The sequence below is a fragment of the Mixophyes fleayi genome, chromosome 1, assembly GCF_038048845.1.
Source record: "Mixophyes fleayi isolate aMixFle1 chromosome 1, aMixFle1.hap1, whole genome shotgun sequence".
In the NCBI taxonomy this organism is placed as follows: Eukaryota; Metazoa; Chordata; class Amphibia; order Anura; family Limnodynastidae; genus Mixophyes; species Mixophyes fleayi.
In genome coordinates this window covers 171062903-171087268 of record NC_134402.1, presented here as the reverse complement: position 1 = coordinate 171087268, position 24366 = coordinate 171062903, and the positions used below count along the sequence as shown (strand labels likewise).

The window sequence follows — 24366 nt, the reverse complement described above, 5'->3', positions numbered from 1 at the left end:
GTATGCTGGAACTTGTAGTTTCACAACACTTGGAGTGCCACAGGTTAGCTAAGCTTGCACTAGACTCAGAACATTTGACAGACTGTCCTACCTGTTGTTGTCACTTTTACCACCTGTGCCTTCTGGTTTCTTTAGTTGCGGCTTGTCTGTATCCTGGAATGTTGAGGGTCCTATTTGGAAAAAAAATGGATACATTTAGAAAACACCAACCATCCCCGCTATTAAATCAACAGCACCCACATTTAATAAATAGGCCTCTCTCCAGCCCCAACATTAAAGTAATAGTACTCACATTTGATAAATAGATCTATTTCCCTCCAACCGACCCCAACATTAAATTAATACTATTCCCATTTAATAAATAAACCTATTACCCTCCCTCCAAACAGCGCCAGCAAGAAATTAATAGCATTTACGTTTAATACATCCATTTCCCACATTAAATATTAATATTCACATTTAATAGATAGCCCTCCTCCCCACACTCAGCCCTACATTCAATTATAGACCCAAACCACCCCAGCATTAAAGGTCCCATCACCCCCTCCCTATAGTGTTCTCTGTACAGCCCCCCTCCCTATAGTTTAGCAAAGGCAGCCCCCTCTAATTATAGTTTAGCATAGGCAGCCCCCCTCACAATAGTTTAGTATAGATAGGCAACCCCCCTATGCCACATAGTAGTGCCCCCAAAACAATATTATGCCACACAGTAGTGCCCCAAACAATGTTACTCCACACAGAAGTGCCCCAAACAATGTTATGCCACACAGCAGTACCCGAAATTCACATATGCCACGTAATACTGTCCCCAATTCATATTATGCCCACAATAGTGTCCCCAATTCAAATTATACCCTCAATAGTGCCCCCCAATTCACATATGCCATGGAATAGTGCTCTCTCAATTCGCACACACACTAATATATATATATATATATATATATATATATATATATATATATATATATTCTCTGCAGTAAGCCTCTGCTTACCCAGTAGCTAGAGAACAGATGGAGGATATATATATATATAAGATAATTCTGTGTCAAGTAAAAGTCCTGGAATTTGGAGGAAATTAAAAGACATATCCAATAATATTAAATAAAAATAAGAAAATCTACTTACCCATATTTTGATTGATGCAGCCTCTGCTCCTTAGTCCTTCAGCGGCGGCGGGAGCATAAGACAGTCAGCTGACAGGAGGAGGAGGGGGCAGGTCACATGATCGCAGCTGCGATCGCATTTGAAAGATGACTGCAGCCAGTCATCTGTAGCAGCAGGGACGCCGATCACCAGGTGAGCTGACCCCCCCTTTGATCCAGAACGTGGTTGCCGGCTGGATGACAGGATACGTATGTTCAGCAGCCATTCATTAATTCCTGGTTTAAGTTAAATATTCTACGAGTATTCCCTTTATTATTCCGCTCACGCTCAGAGTTTGTGTGTAACACACTTACTGACAAGAAGTCTGATGTGCGTAGGGGGAACTGTTCCCTGTGGTCAAACCTTATCTGGAAATATCTGACAAGAATTCCTGGACCTGGTCTCCCTGCAGGCACACGCTCCTCTGTCTAACACGCTGGCAGGATCTGGGCACACGTACTGCGTGTAACACGGGTGATATCAGGATGGTGATTGGGGAACTCTCCACACCAGGCCGGCAGTGAGAATGATTACAAAGGTTTATAACAAGCAGACGAGAAGAACTCTGTACACACAGCAGCAGGGATGCCGGGGAGGGCAGCAGGGATACCGAACATGTGAGCTGAATGGGCTCCGCCCACTTCTAGAAGGGGGTGTGGCCGTAAGGCAGAGGGGCCTACCGGTGATTTTTCCGGTAGTCCTGTGGGCCAGTCCGACACTGGCGTCTGTGATCCACTTTGCGACTGGGTGACAGTTTTCATACTTGCTTCCTATTGCAAAGGATTGTTTAACAGTCAATTGTTGTAAACCACTAGTAGTGTTCTTCTTGTTCTGCTTCTGGGTTGAAGATCCACCCCCAGCAGCAGCAGTGGTCCTAACACACAAGGATTCTTCTGAGGAGTCCTGGATAGGGGAGGAGTCATCTAGCCTTAGGAACTTGGATGCAGGACTAACTCCGATCACTAGTGAGGATATTGATGGTGTTGTGGGTGTAGATTGCAGGTGTGGGGATCTAGCTGAGAGAAGTGAGGTGGCTGATGCTGGACTGCTTGTTGTTACTTTTTAGCATAACTATGGAAAAGACCATTATCATATCTTTACATTAAAAAAAAACACAAAATATAGAAAAACCTAAAACATGCATAATATATTCCTGATTCAGAATTGTGTTTATATAGTACTTACTACTTATTTAAATAATACATAATTTATTCATTAAAAATAATAAAACATATCATATAATATACTGCAAATAATAATATCCATTTATACCAGTAAAAACTCACACAAGAAACATAATTAATAATTAACAATGATCTTTCATCAGCTGGATAAAATATAAAGTAATGTCAGAATTTGATCAGGCTACTCCCCTTCTTCTCTCTATAACATACACCTTTTAAAAACCAAGCATGGATAAAATAACCTTACCACACACACACAGTTATGATGTATATCTTAAACCACACTGTCTCATAAATATACTATACTTGGGGAGATTTAATTTGGTGCGAAGTGTCTCCGGAACGTCTGTGTAAACATCTTGCGTTGACGTTATGGCTGGAATCTCCGCTCATTTTTGAAAAATTAGCAGAAATTCCTCCTGCATTTGCTGGCAATATGCGCAGCGTGGTGTCTGCAAGCCACACCGCCAGTGATTGAATCTCCCCCTTAGAGTGTTATCAGTGTGCCATTTGTAATAGCAGCTATTTATGGCCTTGTATGAATTAACCCTTTTACAATAACTTGATTAAAATCATATTTACCAATTTTCACCAGAACACACTAGTATTACATACGGTAATTTACCAGAATTAAAACATGGACAAGTAAAACCATTGTAAGATTATACATAAATGTTTAAGTCCACTTGTTCATGGTCAGTACGTCTGTAAAGCCACAATTCAAAATACTTGAAATGGAGTTTGCTTGACATAGATTTCTTAGATAAATAATCTCTGCTGTGCAGATGTAGAATATCACTGTGACCTTCGTTTCCAGCATAAATACTGAAATGAATTTAATCATTTGTGATGGTGCCAAATTTTATATGCATCCAAATTACAATTGCCACAAACCTTGTGCTGTGAATAATAGGCTAGAGAAATGATCTAATGTGATGTGAAAGCCATCCCGGTCATACTGCCGACCATCCTGAACCCCAAATGATAAGCACAGCAACATTTCATCACATTAATTTAATACATTTATCAAGCATGAACAAATATCTCATCAATTAGCAATACCATTTTAAATGAATATTTAAATGACAGCTCAAATTTTCTAGTCGCAAGTAGTATTGACCATCTGTCTAGAGATCTGCAAAAAGTGTGTGGTCTCGCTTATACTGTATGTTGTGAATGTTGACTGCTCGGCTTCTATCTTTGAGAGTGACATCAACCCCAATTCAGAGATAGGCCAGGTCCCAAACCAGAGCAGGAGACCAAGAAGCAGGACACAGACTGAGGGATGTCCCCCTCTCTCTCTCTCTCTATAATATATATATATATATATATATATATATATATATATATATATATAGTGGCAGGTGCCCACTGCTGCTGAAACAAATGTGAGCAACTTCTTCCTTTTTATGCAGTTTAAATGTCAGGATGGTAAATGTATTTGACACCATTCAGATAGAGACCCTAACCGCTAGCTAGACAAAGACCAGCCAACTTCAGTACGTCTGTAACATTGTTGGTTTCCCTGAACGTTGAAACAAGCAAGGTTTTATATATAACACTCCTCCGACAGCCCTAGCTTGATGGGCAGGTGACACACCCACCTTCCCTTTAAGAGAAAACGTCCATCAGTGGTTCTGTTTGCCCTGACACATACACACCCTGTCTGTTTGCTGTGGGGAAGGACATTTCAAACTATCTAAATTAAACAAAACTTTAAACTATTTGTCACACATAAATCTTATCTTTAAACTAGGTTAATTGCTGCTTGTATGTTTTCTCTGCAATTTGCCTGCTAAATGCATCCCCTTGTTAGAATATACACATACATACATTGTATATAAAAATATACTAAAAAAACAAATGGATATAGAGCAACGGCAGTGAACAAATATGTTTAGTTGAAGTACTTTGGGGGTTTTTTGTCTTGTTTTTTAAAAGAGCAGGGTGAATACCCCAAATTTGATATGATCATCAAAAGGTAAAGCTTGGGTAAAGGTATTATCATTAACCTCTACTTAAGTTATTAAGCACATATTATGTAGGCTTTACAGAAAATATTTAATTATGTGCATCAGTACCTGCACCATAGGAGCTTACAGTCTAAGAGGCTCATGTAGAGTTGGATGCATTTGCCCAGGAAAAGACACACGCAATGAAAAAGTGCATTTAAGTGCATATGTTATATCTTGTCATGCATCTAGCAGTAAAAGTGTAGCATTACCCTATTTGTACACAATAGAATACTGTAGTATAAATGTGAAGTCATATACACAAGAGAAGTTAATCAATGCAAAAGTTGCATTTTTAAATGAATACAAATACTAATTCTTTATATTAAATTAACATTACATTAATTTTAATAACACATTTTTGTCTTTAAAGGGGAAATGGGAATCTTCTTTCCTGCAGTAGTTAAAATGGAAATGTGAGTTAAGTAATGCAAATAGATTGCTGCAACATAAGTTAATATGGTCGTGATACTAATGTTTTAAGTAATATCAGCTCTAGATGTCAATTCGCAATCTGTCAAGTTGAAGTGCCTAGCTAGTGCTGTGGATTGTCATCATTGCATATCGTTGCAGAAGTCCTCCAGCTCTCAAGATATATGTCTCCTCAAAGGTATATCTGCTGATGCATCCATGTCACAATTATGGGAACACAATCTCACTATACTGGGCTACACTTGCCCACCCTTTCATCCCCTGTACCTTTTTTAAAATACATGCACAGTACAGAAATTCATATATAACTAAAAACAAATGTACGTCTAACTCTACATGAGCCCCACAAACTCCACACACATAGTGCCCTAGTCGGAAATGAACCCACAGCCCAATCACTGTGAGACAGCAATGCTAACCACTGTGCCACCATGCTTGATAGAATTAAAACATGAAAATTGTGACCTCATTTCACTCTGATATCACGTAAACCATAGTCCAGTTCCTATTGAACATTACTGTGTATGTTTAATATTAAATATATGCTACATAAAATGTGTTATTTTGCAACACTTCAGGTCCTCAACCCTATGTTGCAAATTAAATAGTGCCATGTTCCATCTGTAGTTCAGTTTTTCTTATTATGAAAAGAATATATAATTATAGTTATGCACTTTACCTGTTGTATAACAGTATATCAGGCACCCATACTTGATCAGAAGGAAAACGAAGGGTGTTTACGCCAGGAAATTCTGACTGGTCCCAAGTCAAGTAGTAGTCATTCCAGTACTGGTGAATAAATAATATGATATTGGTTATTTTTGTGTATTGTCACCCCAATTGTTATTTATTGATAATAATTCCTCTTTTAATATCACATCTGCTATCTTAGAGATGGAAGATGATCTTATGAACTTATTATTTCTCATACACCTGTGGAACATAACCTGCTTGTAGCACTTGGCTGAATTGCTCCATAACAGCTTGCATGTGGCTGACAGGTTAAAATCACATGGAATCAGTTGGAAAAAAATGTGATAATAGTTCTCTATGGGCCACATACACACAATGCATATGGAATCCCATTGAAATCAGGCTGATCTCAAAAAATTTTGACCCGCTGTCACTTTCCTGCAATTGTGGATCCAAATCACAGTATGTAATACAGGCAGCTTCCTTGCATACCTTACTATCATCATCATCATCATCATCATTTATTTATATAGCGCCACTAATTCCGCAGCGCTGTACAGAGAACTCATTCACATCAGTCCCTGCCCCATTGGAGCTTACAGTCTAAAATCCCTACTATACTAACTATACTATAACTATACTATACTAACAAAGTTAATGTTCATATTTTTGTTTTGTGTTGGTTAAACCATGAATAACATATTTATACCACTTTCATACTGCCGCCCCTGCAATATCCCGGGTTTTTGAAGCCGGGTTTTTGCAGGGTCTCGGAGCGTCCCAGCTCAGAAACACCATTCATACTGCACCTCGGACCCGGGAATTTCCCGGGTTGACCCCATTCATACTGCACAAGTCTGTGCCCTGGCAATTTGTGGAGTCATCACTAGAGCAGTTTTCATTGGCTGAAAAATGGTGATGTCATTGAAAGGTGACTGGTTAATGCTGGAACACAGCATTTATATGTCTCATAATCTGGGGATGTGATGATTCATGCAATCAATATAATAATGTGTGTAGTATTTGGGATCTAAGTACCTTTCATCATCACTCAGCGACTGAACTTATCATTCGGATTCATGCACAATATTTACAAAAAGGTATGGTAAGAAGGTGTGTACCAAGATATTGTGATTTAAAGGTGCAGGGATAATAACTATTGGTGCTTAAAATTTAATTTTACTCTATGGTAATAAAACGAGGCAGCAACTTGACATGTACATTGAGCTTTCTTCTTTGTGACCCCTCTGTGGCTGAAGAATGAGCATTATACAGCTGCAGGGACTGGCTAAATGACCTTTAATTGTTGATGACCTTTATATACTACTTATATTCTAAATTTAGTGTACTTGTAGCTCTATTCTGGTTGATGTTCTTAATTTTCTCACAATCCAAACCCAATTACTACATTTTACTCTTTCCCCTTTTAATAAAGAATAAAGAAAACTGAGAGGTCACCTTCAGTTCCAAAAAATGTATGTACACAGCACAGTAGAATCACTGTGAGATATGCTGCACACAGATCTGTACTATAAAACCCCTCACCATTGTCCCACAGTTCTTCATGATTCACTGACAGGCAGACAGCCAATCATCTTGTTTTCTGTGCAACCCGGGTTGAAAAACCCGGGTTTTTCCATCCATAGTGCAGGCATCCCGGGTCCGACCCGGGAATTACCCCTCGATAAATCCCGGGTTGAAGACCCTGGTTTTTAGACCCGGGATTTTTGACTTGTACCATTCATACTGCACCAAGACCTGGGTCGTTTGAGCTCGACCCGGGAAAAACCCAGGATTTTGGTGCAGAATGAATGGGGTATAAGTGTACAAAATGGAAAATAAGGGGGTTCACACTTTATTTAAAAAATGTACTAAATCTTCTTTCTTCCCCATTACCAAAACCATTAAATTTAGCAGGGTCCGGGCACATATATATAATCACCTTTGCAAATTGCAATGGCTATAATTTAAAGTCTGAGGGGTAAATATTATCCTATGGTGTTGCAAAATCGTCTATCTTCTGTGATATTTGCCGCCTGAATTTAACACGGCAATTTAATTATAGGCAAAACCTGTGGTGTTGGATAATACATTTACCAATTAGAGCAGCTGCTATCTTGGCCACCACAGTACTAATAATATTGGAAAACCAGAGGATTTAGTAAAGTTCATAAATAAAATGGAAAAACCCTGTAATATTGTATTTCTTAGTATAGAGATGTCTGACTTTGATGACATAATAAAATATTAAATGTACCTGTAATTTGTTTGAGCAACACAAAAAAGGGATTTTTTCTATATTTTTATTTTCAAATAGCCTTATTGAAAATGTGCTGGTAATATTACATTAACATATATCAAGAAAAATATTTTAACATGACCAAAATTAATGATGAGCAGAACTAAAGATAACAGAATAGAAAATTAAAAGATGAAACAATGATAATGTAAAAAAAAAATATAACAATTACTCATGCAAAGAGAGTGGCAAATTGTGGTTATTATTCTGAGTGCATTCCCGATTCAAGGATGTGGCAAGGATGGAATTTGTTAGCACTGCCTCTTGTATGTTGTTAACTATGGACACATGTACCCCCTAAAATTTGTTTAGCTTAGTAAATTTAATTTGACTTGTGTGTTATTTGTAGGATAAGATAGGTGTTTTCATTGATTAATGATATGTATACTCATGGTCATAAGTGTAAATTGCACTAATTTATTAAGGGCCATAATCTAGGAAATCTTACCAAAGAGCATAAATTTGGGTTGTAAAGGATTTTTTTTCATAATCCTAACTACTGGGCATATCCACTAAGTCTGGATCATTATGGGCCCCCTAAAATCACATCACAAAAAACTCAGAAAAATTTTGGGTCTCAAGTAAGGAAGATGTTGTACAAATAGCTGGGTGAAAAATCTTGTTCCCATTGTAGAACATACTGGAATATTGTATCAGGAGGACGATCATTAAAGACAGAATATAAATATAAGAGTGTTCTGTTCTGTGGACGAGCAAATGTTAAAATTCTATATGTGAATATGTAGACTGATTAAACAGTATATAGTCTTTATAGAACCTGAATAAATCAACAAAAACTATGATGTGGTGGTGGAGTATTTTTGAGCAAAGGGCTCTACAGTAGAAGGGGATTTTCCTGTTAAAAAAAATGATTGATCCTAGTTAATTTCTTGCACCCATGAGAAGTTCTCAAGAAATTAGGATTCATTCCAGTGGGAACACGAGATAAGGCACATGAGGGTCATATTAGATTTGAAGGACATTAAGCTACATTTAAAATGAGCAGGCCTTTAAAGGTTAATGGCTATTGACCTTAATCAATGGTTGTTCTGGTCATATTGGTGGAAATGCCAGACTGGCAGCAGCTGGCCCCAGACTACTATAGGAACAGGATAGCATCCTTAAATTACTCTTCTCACCCCAAACATGTATGCTGACATCTGGGTACTTCTAGCCAACTACTTTGTCCTGTCCCTGGCAGCTATCAGATACCACCAGTGCCTCCATTGAATAGAAACAGTGCAATGGCTGTAAGAAAACCATACATCTCAGGAAGCAGTGCCATAACATCAGAGCACACCGGACCCTTGCTACCAATCTGTATCCAAGCTCCCTGAGCCGCGAGCTGAAATCCAGTGAGAAATGTACGGTAATAATGGTATTTACGTGCACTATTACCGTAATGATGGTAAGAGTGCATGGGGTGCGTTACTTTTGACAGCAACGCAAACAATTGAATATGCCCCATAGCCTTCAAAACAGCATAAATTTTTCTATGACCACTTGCACACAGTTTTGAAGGAACTAGGCAGGGCGGTTGTTTCAAACATCTTTGAGAACTAACCACAGATCTTCTGTGAATGTAGGCTTGCTCAAATCTTTCTGTCTCTTCATGTAATCCCAGGCAGCATTTTTTTCTACACCTGCCTAAAATTTTTGCACAGTATTGTACCTCTCAACTATCCATTTAAGAAGGACAAAGGTCATGTTTGTTTGTAGACGAATATCTTCGACACCCCTGCACCGATTTGGATGAAACCAACGTGAGGTGGTCCAGTTGGATCCCAGACAGATTTTAAGGAAGTTAGGACCTCTTGTTGGCGTACACAGGCCAGAACTTTGACCTGTGGAGCCTGTTCTGAGCCTTTCATTGGATGGATCTGGACGGAAATTTTGAAAGACTTTTAACATTAGATCCCAGAAGACATACTAGGGGTTGTAGGTCTCAGTAAGACCTCCTGTTGGTGTATGCTGGCCAGAACCTTGACCTGGGGAGCCTGTTATGGGCCCTCCACTGGATGGATTTGATTTCTTTGCATTTGGATACCCCTGCACAGATTGGGTTGAAGCCAATGCGAGGTTGTCCAGTTCGATCCTGGGCAGGTTTTAAGAGGGTTAGGGTCCCGTCGGACCTCCCATTGGGCAGAACTTTGACCTTGGGAGCCTGTTCTGAGCCTTCCACTGGATAGATTTGGATACAATTTTATATAAAAACAAAGACAACCCTGGCCAGCCATCTAATGGGTGTGTTGGAAGAGGTTCTAAATTTCTAATTATTTTGAAAATATTGACAGTGAAATCCAACTCATTGTTAACTTAATAACTTGAAGATTTAAACATGATTTAAACATTTAAATACTTAATTTATAAGTCAATTTGTCTTCAGTAGATTTGGTAATTAACAAATAAAAAAGAATGGAAATTTGATATGGTAATTAGGAAATATGATTTTTATTATTATTTTTGCAACTAAACCTTTAAAAGATTTCACTATTTCACATGGGTGTCCCGGTTTTCTGTTGTCCAGTCCATATTTATTTGATACATGTATCACTTTAGTTTAAATTCACTTCACGTATTATAGCACTCCTCCTTCACACAATACCGTCACCCATCCCCTCATCTTTTTTCTTCTTTCTTCTCCTTTGCTTATCCCTATATATTTTATAGTAGTACATGTGTAGTTTTATTAACACACATCCGTTCCAAACCTTACAGTAGACTTTTTCGTGTGCAGTACCCTGTACCATCCACTTCTTGTTTACCGTACTCCCTACTTACACTTTGTTTCTGTGCAGCATTACTCCAGACATCACTTCTAGGACATTAAGACATTCCACATAGCTCTCCATGGCAAAAAAGGCCTGAGTAACACTTTTTTCTAGGTTGTCTAGATGTAGGACACCGTGTTTGTGGCACATACACATAACACAACCCACAAGAGCTAGTGCATTTGTTATTGTGGTTGTAAACATTTTTATTTAAAACAAACTACCTGTTCAGTCTAAAATGACTTAAACCCCTAAAATGTCTCACACTCACTATTAAAAACAAAACAGTACCACTACTAACAGTTGGTCCTCTTGAACGAAGAGCTGACTTAGCAACTACCCAACCCATCCATAATGTCATTATAACACAATTTAATCAAAATTATTGTAAATCAAGAATTCCTTGCTTGTATGTATCATTATAAAACCCAAGACTATTTGACACATGGATACTTTTAGAACACATAGACAGAATGCTATTAAATGTGATTTAATATGACAATAAATAGTCACAATGCTTATTGATAACAGTTAATTAATAATCAAAAACAAACATACAAAAATATTAATTCTCAAACAGTTCTTCAAAATAAAAATAAAATAACAAATGCAAAATTCACCTATTTTCTGTCATAATCTGTGGCCTGGGAAAGGCTACAAGTATTGTACAATTTCTCAACACCAGGCTGATCCACATAAACTGACAATTTAGTATGCCTTTCTTTTCTTTGCCTGTAACCCACTTGCCTTGTGACCTCACAGAAACATATGTGCTATTAATCCTTTTTATGCCCAATTTAGGGCCATTTTGTCCAGGAACATTTCAAATTATTAGTGTAAATATATACAATGACTCCCTTCTGGGAGAAAGCAGCAATATTGTATGTGCAAATTGTATCTATGCATTGGTTAGGACTACTGTATGTGATTAAATAGATATTAAACATAACTAAGTTATTTTGATGACCAATAACTTATGAAATTTTAAGGCCTTCCTAGTGTTACAAGTGGCTACTGACATATTTGAAGTAAATTTCTCCCACTATGAATTTACACAAAGGGTCTTCCCAAACATGTATGTCTACAATTATTCTCTTGAATATATACTGAGCTTTGATTGTCCCAACGTCATCAATATCAATAATTTGACAACAAGCAGACATTTTGGATGTATTTTTCTACCAAAACTTTGGGCTGTCCAAAAGGCCAATACACAGGGGGGAATTCAATTCCCCCCGAAGTACCGCCGCTTAAAATGTATTACCGTTATTACGGTAATATTAACCTAGCAGAGCTGCAAGCAAAAAGCCGGCGATAAAACTACCGTAACAATGGTACTTACACGCATTATTATCGGAATATCGGTAATAGTGCACAGGCCTCGTTACTTTTTCAAGTAACGCGGCCAATTGAATTCCCCCCACTATGCTTCTGCATGATTTCCCATCTGATAGCCGTTCAAAGAGATCACCAAAATGACAAGTGACAAGAAACAGACGTTTTGGAGTTAGACACAGTAAGCCTCTGTTTGCTATGGGCATAACACAATTTGTTCGAGAAATGTTGACATATTAGATTTTTATTGTCCTGTGAAGGTTATAATAATGACACCCCTAACATTCAATATATGACTTACATTAAATACTATAATACAAGCAAGATCTTAGCTGCATTATTTTCAAAGTATCCCCCCAGCTTCGTTGCTGTTGCTGCCTGGCCAAACTCTCCCACATCCCATCTGTATGGTACAATGATGAAAAAAATGACAGCCCTAGGCCAGGGACTCTGTGGCCTTCAAACAAATCAAGACCAACCTCTGATGGTCTTTACTTTAAACAATGGGAGACCATTAAAATTACGCAACTAGGAATAAATTCTAGTAGCAGCTTCCACTAATTGAAAATATTTGCCAAACATTATTTTATGATCAGGTAATTATCATACTTCTTTCCCCAGTTTCAAACATTAACAAATTATGTAATTATATGTAAAGTGTATTTCTAAAATATTTTTAGCTGTACTTATTATCATATTCTACATCAGATGAATATCTGCCGCACCTGCCAGGCAGATGGAAGTTAAGTTCACACCAATCTTAGGGAAATATTGTGAAAGAAAAATTTGGAATATCTACTTGTTAGTGAAATAGAAATGTATCAGCCAGTGACAATCTGATTCTTATTTTGAATGTTGCCAATTATTACCATGATTGGCTGTATCACGTATGGCTTAATTATTAACATACTAGGTTGGTTGATTGCTGTGGATTACAGTTTCAGGGGTAAATGTATTGAGCTGCAAGTTTCCGGCGAGTTTGAAAAGTGGAGATGTTATCTATAGCAACCAATCAGATTCTAGCTTTCATTTTGTAGAATGTACTAAATAAATGATAACTAGAATCTGATTGGTTGGTATAGGCAACATCTCCACTTTTCAAACCCACCGGAAGCTTGCAGCTTGATACATTTACCAGCTAATATAAGTCCATATGGCTTTTCTGGAGCTAAAAGCAATGGTCTACTCCACGTAAGATGTTTACAGGGAATTATGATACAATGTTCATACAATGGTGACCTCTGCACTGGGTGATTCAGACAGGAAGTAACATTGGCATAATGTCCAGTGTAATTAACACCATCTACAAACTAAAAGTAGTGGACTGAGTATCTGGATGTCTATCTTGTACAGTTCATACATTGTCACTTGTTAAATCTATATAAAGTTTTAAATGCGCTCAAAGAAATATGTCATATGGCATACCTTATACAGCATAAAAAATAAGTTTTGAAATGATTAATTTGTGACCAACTGCAATTTAACTTAACCATGCAACAAATAACAGTATTTTAAATCATTCTATTATACTAACGATGCAAAGCAAATCATTTCAGAACATTAAAATATGTATTTGAATTATATTGCAATTTTCTAGTGAGATAGTTATCTACTGAAATAAAACCTGAAGCATAGGTTATTACATTTAGAAAACCAAATAACACTAAATTGCGGTACTTACAATCTGAAGCCATGCATTTGTAATCAAAACTTGGTTCTTTTCATCCTAGGAGAAATAGAAAAAAAATCACTAGCGTATAATGTATTGCAAAAGTGATTTTGAGTACTGTTGAAATATCATTGACTTTCACTTAAATTATTAATCAATACTATACTAACTATTTCCATTATTACTTAGTTGAATTATTGTAGTTTTTCCCTTCTATTGGTGCATTCTAGCCTATAGAATGGAATCTAAACTAGATACAAGTTGCTTAAGAGACTTTTAGACACACTAGGTTTCCCTTCCAACTGGAATTTAGCATTTTTGTTGTTGTAAAATGTGTCCATATTCTAGTGGACTTAGGAACATGGCATTTGTTCTCCTGTACGGGCTACAGTCCTTCTGGCCATTATCCCATTCAATGTAAATTGAGTATACACATAATGAATTCTGAATTTCATACATACAGTAGCCCAGGGACAGTGAGTGCTCCCTGTGCATCAACCCCATGAATTTTCCTCCTCCCCACAAACACTGCTCTGCCTCTGCTTCTTAACTTGTGTGGAGCAGAAGCAGAGCAGCATTTTCTCTCCTTTGGAGTGTGGCACTGTGCTGTGACAGTATAGCCCAGCTCATCACTCCCAGCCAATTACCAACATAGAGGGGCAGCCACAGCTTCATAGGTAAGGAACTCTCAGTTGCTGCCACTCCATGTCAAGAACTGGCGCTTAGTGAGAGGGTGTAGTGGTGAAAATAAAGATACTGAATGATTGACATTATGTCACTCATTCAGTGTTTTAGGCAAGCTCTTAAGCATAGCTCTCACAGAATGTCCAGTTGGCCAGTGGCATGAGTTCAATTACATCATCAAGCTGACCCCACCTCAGTAAATTGCGTGGTGTGGTTGTGATGACATGAATTATATCGATATGCCTGTGTTCCATCCACTGGATAATGTGAATTGCACCATAAAGCCCTGCCCCACTCCTCTTTCTACCTAGCAGCCACAAGGGTGACATTACTGATTTTTTAAGTTCAGAGAACCATTGGATGTTAAATCAAAAAAGGCTCAATTGCAAATCTAAAATGTGTAAAAGCACTCTCCTCTGCCTGCTGTCAGACTCTGCAGACCAGGTACTCAATACAGGTAACAGTGGGGACTCTCCCACAGATGGACTATATATCGTGGCAGATTAAATAGCAAGGGTTGTTGAGAACTGCTCAACCCCTTTATTAAATGAACTGCTGCTATAAATCAGTATTGAGTGAGGTGTCAGGACATGTAAGTTAATTCACTTTGTGTGCAAAATATTTAGTGTAATGTGGGATTTAGCAAGTCCAAGGGTCACTTCTCCCTACTTGTGGACAACCCCCTCCTGCTGCAAACCCTTCTCTCTCTCGGCCTCTCTGGATATGTCCATGCCTGGTTCACCTCATACCTTGCTAACAGCTCCTTCTCTGTATCCACGTCTGGTTCTTCCTCCTCCCCCTACCCTCTCCCAGTAGGCGTCCCGCGGAGCTCTGTTCTCGGCCCTTTACTCTTCTAGCTCTATACTTCCTCACATGGCGCTCTAATCTCTTCCTTTGGTCTTCAGTATCACCTTTATGCTGATGACATTCAACTCTACATCTCTTCCCCTGATCTTTCTTTTACCCTCCTCTCTCGGGTATCTGACTGCCTCTCCGCCATCTCCTCCTGGATGTCCGCGCGTTTTCTCAAAATCAATATCTCCAAAACGGAACTCATAGTCTTTCCTCCGCCCAGACTCCCATCCCACCGTGACCTCTCTATTGTCATCAACACCAACATCTCCTCTGTTACCCAAGTCCGCTGCCTGGGTGTCACCCTCGACTCCTCTCTCTCTTTTGCCCCCCACATCTATTCTCTTGCCCAGTCCTGTCACTTCCAACTATGCAACATTGCCCGCATCCGTCCCTTCCTCTCCCAGGATGCCACCAAAACTATCATCCACGCACTCATCATCTCCCGCCTGGATTATTGCAACCTCCTCCTCACTGGCCTCCCTCACTCCCATCTCTCCCCCCCTCCGCTCTATACTCAACGCGGCTCTATAGCAAGACTCATCTTCCTCTCATGCCGCTCCTCTTCGGCCTCCCCTCTCTGCCTCGCCGTACACTGGCTCCCCTTCCCCTACAGAATCCTTTTCAAACTTCTCACCACCACGTACAAGGCTTTCTTACACTCTACTGCCCCCTACATCTCTAACCTCCTCTCCATTCACACTTCGGCTCGCTCCCTGCGCTCAGCCAATGACCGCCGCCTTTCCTCCTCTCTTATCACCTCTTCCCACTCCAGAATCCAAGACTTTTCCCGTGTAGTACCCTTCACTGGAATGACCTCCCTCGTTCCATCCGTCTCTCTCCTACTTTGTGCTCCTTCAAACGTGCACTGAAAACTCACCTCTCCGCAAAGCCTACCAACCATCTACTTAACCACCTCACCTCCTCCACTCGCTCTCCCTTCTCTCTTCTGGCTCCCCTTGTGCCTGTTCTGTCTACCCTCCTTTAGGATGTAAGCTCACATGAGCAGGGCCCTCTTCCCTCCTGTCTCCTCACCTGTTCTTCTGCTCCTTGCTTATTGCATCAGCCTGCCTGGAGTTTCTGAAGTATTAGTATTTTTTGTTTATTGTTCTGTACTGTTTCACCCTGTATAGTCTACTGTTTGTACTGTGTACGGCGCTGCGGAAATCTTGTGGGCCTAACAAATAAATTATAATAATAATAATAATAATTAGTGTGATGGCTGGCTAATAGAAAGGATGTGGCTCCATATCTAGAGGACAGTATTGGTGTACAAATACTTATACACACATAAATAATGTCTTGTGCCTAGTCTTTACACTAAAGGGAAACCTCAGACAGATTCAATGAATATTAAAGTCTTCTCAATAAACCTCAAAACAAAGTTCAGTTATTAGTAAAGAATAAAATAAATACACAACTAACCAGAAAAATCTTTTCTAAAACATTTCTATGCAAAAGTAGTGCATAGGAGTGGTGCAATGGCAACTCAAACCTTTCTCCCAATAGACTTCCTCTCCCACTCACTATAACTTTTACTCCATCGATCTCATCTTTACCCTTCTTTAATTGTTCCAATTCTTTCTTCCTGCTCTCTGACCACCTTTTCCTTCTGCCTCTCCCCGCCTCCTGCACTGCTCCCATCATCTAAATGCACATGGACTCAGCATCATCTTGATGCTCTTAACCCTGTCCTTTTTTCTTCCACACTTGAATGACTTCTTTCCTCTATCACCACTCTGTTATAGCCAAATATGGTTGTTTCCTTTTGCAATTGCACTCTCACCTCAGTCCTAGGCATGGTTGCCCTTTCTACCACTCACATGGCACTCTAAACATTACAAACAGTCCTGTTATATTCAAAAGTACTCCCATATTGCTGAGCCCTGCTGGAGAAAATCTTTCTCTAACCCTGACTTTCCTTTTCTTTTCTTTTACAGGTCTGCCCTTTCTCTTGCAAAGCAAACCTAATTTAATTTTATTTCCACACAATTATTTTACCTACGTCACCTGTTTGCCATTTCAATTCACTCCTGTGCCCACTCTCTTTACCCTCCTTTACAGCCCTCGACTTTGCCATTCACTTCATCACCAAAATTGACATCACCAGCAAGAAATCTCCTCTTGTCATGTCCCACCTGCGTTACTCACGTCCTCCCCATCTATCCATCTGTTCTTCTGCTGTCCATCTCTGGGGATGAAATTTACACTCTTCTATCTTCTTCTCCGCCCTCCATCTGCTGACTCCATCCCCTCTCACCTTCTTTGCTGCAACTTCCCAACACCTGTCTACACTAGCCCATCTCTTCAACTTGTCTCTCTCCTCTTGTATCTTCCCCTCACTCTTTAGACATTCTCTCATCTCAACTATCCTCAAAAAAACTTCTCTTGGCCCTAATTTTCTCTCCAACTACTGCTCAATTTCTCTCCTCCTATTCACTTCTAAACTACTTGAGCAGCTTGTCTATAATAAACTGACAAGCTTTCTCTCATTTCACTCCCTCCTTGGCTCACACCATTCAGGCTTTTTTTCCCTTTCACTACACTACCCTCATTAAAGTCATGAAAATATTGTCTCTACTACGTGTAAGGGACCTCTCTGTCGTTTTCAGTGCCGTTGACCACTTCCTGCAAACTCTGCTCTAGTTTCCTCCTACACTCCAAAAATATGTTGGTAGGTTTATTGGCTGCTGAGAAAATTAAACCCAGTGTGTATGTGTGTCTGTGTGGGTGTTAGGAAATTTAGACTGTGAATTCCAATTGGCAGGGACTGAAGGGAGTGGCAAATACTTTCTGTACAGCAATGCATAATTGGTGGCACTTTATAAATAATCATAATACCCTACACTCCATTGGCCTTCACGGTACTGTTCTCTCCGATTCAGTTCCAATTTCTACCTCTACTCATTTTGTGATTCTACTTCCAGCTATTCCTCTCCTCCCTTTAGCCGTTGGCTCCATCCTTGTCTTTGCTCATCTCGCTGTGCATTTCCTTCCTTGGGGCCTGATTTATTAAGGATCTTAACATGAGAAACTTCTTATTTCAGTCTCCTGGACAAAACCATGTTACAATGCAAGGGAGGGGTGCAAATTAGTATTCTGTTTTGCAAATAAGTTAAATACTGTCTGTTTTTTCCTGTAGCACACAAATACTTGATAGCTTATTTGTACACTGAAATTTAAAGTTGATATTTGTGTGCTACATGAAAAAACAGTCAGTATTTAACTTATGTGCAAAACAGAATGTCACGGTTGGCTTATGGGAAATTGATCCCTATGCTCTGCTGGACATGGCTTAGCCCACCCACAGGTGCGGAGTCTAACAGGCAGGTGGTTTTCACCAGGAATCCCCGCAAGGAAGTATGGATTTAGCGGCACCAAACCTGCAGGTCGCGGTCCTGTGAGTGGGTGAACAGCAGAACGGTGTGGAGACAAATGAGGCACAAGGAGAATAGATGTCCTGTGGTACAACGAGGATAATCAGAGGCTGTCACAATTGCGTATCCAATGGTGATTGATAGAGATACTGGAACAGCGGGAGTACAGCACTGGAGTATGCTGAGCACACACGGGAAAGCAGAGGTAGCTGAGGGAGAACAGCCAATGAGTCACCAAGGTAGTTGCGGCTCACACTGATAGCGGTTAGAGAACTGGAAGTGTCAAGATGAAGCACATCAGAGATGGTATAGAAGTACTAGAGCAGCAATAGTCAGTACAGCGGGAGACAGAGTAAACTGACATGGTCAAGGTAACTCGTAGTAACAGCCGAAGAGTCACAGGTGTAGTAGCAGCTCTGAGTGGTAGCGATGAGGGAACACTGAAGCTGTCGCGATGAAGTACACTGAAGATGGTAGTAGCAGTGCTGGAGCAGCAATAGTTCAACACAGCAGGAGACTGAGAGCAAACTGAAGTAACGGAGGTAATCTGTAGTAACAGCTGATGAGTCACAGGTGTAGTAGCAGCTCTCAGTGGTAGCGATGAGGGAACTGAAGCTGTTGCGATGAAGTACATTGGAGATGGTAGTAGCAGTGCTGGAGCAGCAATGGTTCAACACAGCAGGAGACTGAGAGCAAACTGAAGTAACGGAGGTAACCCGTAGTAACAGCTGATGAGTCACAGGTGTAGTAGCAGCTCTGAGTGGTAGCGATGAGAGAACTGAAGCTGTCGCGATGAAGTACACTGGAGATGGTAGTAGCAGTGCTGGAGCAGCAATAGTTCAACACAGCAGGAGACTGAGAGCAGACTGGAACACAGGCAAACCACGAGGAGAACAGGAACCAGAACCACAGGCTACAGGAAGTGAGCTTCAAGAACAGGCATCAGACAGGTGAATCCAGGAGGTTTAACTAGTGCTCCAGAAGTGCTTAGCCAATAAAAAAGAGGGAGGAGGTCCTGAAGTGCAATAGGCTTGCACCTGCACAGATCTGAATATAGCTCAATGAATGAATGAAGTTAGTCTGATGCTGGAACATTGCAGTTTCCAGATAAATGAAATGCGGGTAACGGGACAGGTACTACTTGCGGGACCGAATCGTTACACAGAATACTAATTTGCACCCCTTGCATTGTAACATGGTTTTGTCCAGGAGACTGAAATAAGAAGTTTCTCAAGTTAAGATCCTTAATGAATCAGGGCCTTGGTGAACTAATCAATTCCTTCAGTCCCTAGCATCACCTTTACTCTGATGAAGCCCAAATCTACCCATGTTCTCCCAGCCATTATGTTCTCTCCTCTCTCCTCTTCATATATGCAGCTGTAGCTCTGCTAAGAATGACCCAATGCTAACTAAATCTCAACATGTCTAAAACTTAGCTCATACTATTTTCTCCTTTTAGATTCTCCAAATCCCCCACATCTCTCTCACTGTGGACAACACTATACTCTCCTCTGTTCCTCATTAATTTTGTAATGACTCCATCGTGACTCCATCGTCTCACTCAGTCTCCACATCAAGTTTCTCTCTCAAGATAATTCCCTTTCTCACCTTGATGGTAATAAATCATTCATCCATTCTCTCATTATATCCTGCTTAGATTACTGCAACATCCTGCTGTCTGGACTGCTTCTCACCTGTCTCTTTTCACTTCAGTCTGTTATGTGTACAGATCAATGTTAAATCAAGCCACAAATATATCCCTATAGACAATCCCTCTGACCCTGCTGCCTCCAAACTTCTCTCCCTCTCCTCCTCCCTTGGTCTCTCTCAATGGACATCCTCTCCTTCCCGCAGTGGTCACTTCCTTGATCTGGTTTTTTCACACCACGGTACTGCCTCCGACCTCATTAATTCACCTTTTCTTCTCTCGGACAACCATCTCCTCTCTTTTAGCATCTCTCCACCCCTCTCATCATCCCCATCCCCCAAGGTTACTCTCACCAGACATAATCTTGACACAGTTGATCCTACCACTTTCTCCTCCTCCCTGGACTCGCTCCTCTCCCCCATCACCACTCTTTCTTGCCCCGATGAGACAGTCTTCTTTTATAATCGTACTCTTACCACTGTACTTGACTCTGTCGCCTCGGCTGTCACCATTAAGCTTCGTCAGTCCCCGCAGCATCCGTGGCACTCAAAACTTACCCACTATCTTCAAAAATGCTTCCGCAGTGCAGAACAGCTCTGGAGAAAGTCACGCACTCATGCTGAAATTCTCCACTTCAAGTTCATACTTGCCCCCTACAGTTCAGCCCTATCGCTCTCTAAACAATCCTTCTTTAAAGATTTTATTTCTTCCCGATCATCCAACCCCCATTGGCTTTTTGCCACCTTCAACTCCCTCCTCTCCCCTCCCCCACTCCCACTCCCCCCCATGCTCTCTGCTGTCGACTTTGCTACCCACTTCATCTCCAAGATTGAGTCTATACGTCATGACGTCTCCCAGCAGTCCCTTCTTACCCTCCTCTGCGGATCTCTTCCTTCACTCCGGTATCCGCGGGTGAAGTCCATATCCTTCTCTCTTCTTCACCCCCCCTCCACTTTCCCACAGGACCAAATCCCCTCCCACCTCCTCTGATCTCTCTCTCTTGAAGCCTGCTCCCACCTTGCCCACCTCCTCAACCTATCTTTCTCTTCTGCAATCTTCCCCTCCTCTTTTAAACATGCTTTTGTCTCCCCCATACTCAAGAAACCATCCCTTGATCCTGACTCTCTCTCTAATTACCACTCTATTTTGCTTCTTCCTTTTGCCTCCAAACTCCTTGAAAGGGTTGTCTACAACCGTCTCACCTCCTTACTCTCTTCTCACTCCTTGACCCGCTCCAATCCAGTTTTCGCCCCCCCCAATCCAATGAAACTGCCCTCACTATGGTCACTAATGACCTTCTCCTAGCTAAATCCAAAAGACACTACTCCCTTCTTATCCTTCTTTACCTCTCTACTGCTTTCGATATCGTTGACCACGCACTCCTTTTGCAAACTCTCAAATCTATAGGCCTCTGTAACACTGTCCTCTCCTGGTTTTTCTCTTACCTCTCCAACCGCTCCTTCTCGGTCTCTACACATGACTCTACATCCCCCCCTCTTCCCTTACCTTTTGGTGTTCCAGATGGTTCCATTCCTGGTCCCCTGTTTTTCTCCCTCTACACCTCCTCCCTTGGTGTCCTCATCCGCTCCTTTGGCCTCCAGTACCACCTCTATGCTGATGATACCCAAGTTTATATTTTATCTCCTGACCTCTCCCCTTCCCTTCTGTCTCGTGTCTCCTGCTGTCGCTCAGCCATCTCATCTTGGATGTCCCAACACTTCCTTAAACTCAATATTTCCAAGACTGAACTTATCATCTTTCCCCCTTCCAGGACTCTCCCACCTTCCCCCCTCTCGTTTCTGTCCTGCAAGTCCAATGCCTTGGGGTTATCCTTGATTCCTCCCTCTCCTTAAAGCCTCACATTCTGTTCCTCTCAAAATCCTGCTACTTCCACATTTGGAATATATCCAAGATACGCCCCTTCTCACCATGGACGCTACGAAAACCCTTGTTCACTCGCTTGTGATCTCTCGCCTTGACTACTGTAACCTTCTTCTCTCTGGCCTACCTGACTCTCACCTTGACCCTCTTAAGTCTATCCTCAATGCTGTTGCCCACCTCATTTTTTCTCTCCGGCCGCTCTATCGCTGCTGTCATTCTCCAGCAGTCACTACATTGGCTCCCCATGGCCTACAGAATTAAATTTAAACTCCTCACCCTCACCTGTAAAGCTCTTAATCATTCCTCCTCTCCCTACATCTCCAATCGCATCTCTACCTACACTCCTAGCCACCCCCTCCGCTCTGCCTGTGACCGCCGCCTCACTACTTCACTGATCACCTCTTCTCACTCCCGTCTCCAGGACTTTGCCCGGGCTGCTCCCCAGCTGTGGAACGATCTTCCACGTTCCATCAGGTTATCATCTACTCTCAAAGGCTTCAAGCAGGACCTTATGAATTATTTCTTTAATTCAAGTCTATCAGCCCTCCTCCTAACTCCCTTGTCCTGGCTCTCTCCCCCAGTTAGTACCAGCCTATTTGTGTGTCCCTCTTTCCTTTAGAATGTAAGCTCTCAGGAGCAGGGCCCTCTTTCCTTGTGTGCTCCTTCTACTATTCCATCACCTTCTGTACCTCTTGGCCTGCTTCCTGAGCCATGTTTTCTTAAGCTTCGGCCTACTTTTCGCTGATTTCTACCATCACTTTCACACATTGTACCAGATATAATTTGATTTGCATTACCATGTTACCTGTGTGTGTGTTGTTTTTTGCGTTTTTGCATTTTTTGCATCTGTATCATGTTGTGTCATGGGTCACTGTTTTCTGTATATGTCATGTACGGCGCTGCGGACCCTTTGTTGCGACTTATAAATTAAAGTTAATAATAATAATAAATACTGCCATTTCTTTAATATATGAGCTGTCATTTAAAAAAACCTGTTACATGTTCTTGCAGGCATTCGTGGACTGCAGTGTAATTCCCACCCAAGAAAACAGATTCTACTTGCGAAATGTATGGAGAGAAGTATTTATTTGAATTGTACACTAAATTCACTGTAAAAGTTGCTGACGACAGTGGACATTTCTGCAACGTGGAAAATATTGTTATTTGCAGCTAACTGATTCACCCCTATCTGTTAAAGTGGTTACTTTTGAAGATTTAAAATGAGTTAAGAAAAATAAGTTTAAAAAAATGCTGCTTAAGGCAATACGTCCAGGCAGGATGAAAAATTCACCCAAACCTGTGTAACGTTGCGGAGGGTCAGGGGGTGTGAACAGAAAGGTTTCTGATTGGTCCTCCTGCTCACACCCCTTGTCCACAGCCATAGTAAAATGGTGAACTTATGGTGATTAGCTGGCAATGTTGTCAGCTGAACACATAACTTGTAAAGTTGTCAATTTTCAGGGACAGTCCCAGGTTTTAAAGATTTTTCCCTGTAAATTAACTTATTTTTCAATATTAACCAACTACACAATAAAATTATTTTTTTTTAGATGCAATTCTTACCGTGTGTTTCTTCCACTCCATTTACTTTATATGTTAATATTTATTGAGTAAGAATATTTAAAGTCCCCCCCAAAAGTATTCAATAATCAAGTTCATTAAACTATATATTAGAGGCATTGCAGTGCTTCATAGTCTGCTGAGATCGTATCACACATGACATGCTTGCAGGGGAGGATTGGCCATTGGGCATACCGGGAATTTTACCAGGAGGCCGGGGGTCTAATGAGGCCGACTGTAAGGTGCTTGATAGGTTTTATTTTTTCATTACTTTCTTTTTTTTTCCTTCAGCAGATGCTGTCCGCAATCAGGTCCATTCTAACATTGGCAGATTAGGAGGAAAACGAGGGGTGCAGCGGACGCCCCCCGGATAGGATGGGCAGCATCGTTGTGGCCGCAGAACCCCGCTCCCCCCCCTTGCGTGGCCTCATTCTCCTATCCAGTATTAAAGACAGGTCACATGGGACGCGCACCATGTGATAGGTGCCGTCCCATGTGTACAGTGCTGGAAGCGCAGCTGGAATAAGGTAAGTGTGTTTTATGTCAATGTAATGGGGGTTAATGGTGTGTGTGTGTGTGGGGGGGCTTATGTCAGTATAGTGTGTGTGTGTGTCTACGTGTGTGTGTGTGTGTGCAGGGAGGCTTATGTCAGTATAGTGTGTGTGTGCAGGAAGGCTTATGTCAGTATAGTGTGTGTGCGCAGCGGGACTTATGTCAGTATAGTGTGTGTGTGCAGGGGGACTTATGTCATTATAGTGTGTGTGTGTGTGTGTGCAGGGGGACTTATGTCAGTATAGTGTGTGTGTGCAGGGGGACTTATGTCAGT

At 40.9% G+C, this 24366-nt stretch overlaps 1 protein-coding gene across 1 annotated transcript in view; it reads right to left on the bottom strand.

The window, feature by feature from the left end:
* The window catches only part of LOC142106658 (neuronal acetylcholine receptor subunit alpha-7-like), a 202156-nt gene that overhangs the window by 110245 nt on the left and 67545 nt on the right, over window positions 1-24366 (bottom strand). Inside the window, exons 3-4 of the mRNA XM_075189653.1 lie at window positions 13551-13595; window positions 5451-5560 (exon numbers count right to left, since the gene is read on the bottom strand). Of these exons, the coding sequence (XP_075045754.1) occupies window positions 5451-5560; window positions 13551-13595 (155 nt within the window). The remainder of the gene's footprint in view (window positions 1-5450; window positions 5561-13550; window positions 13596-24366) is intronic.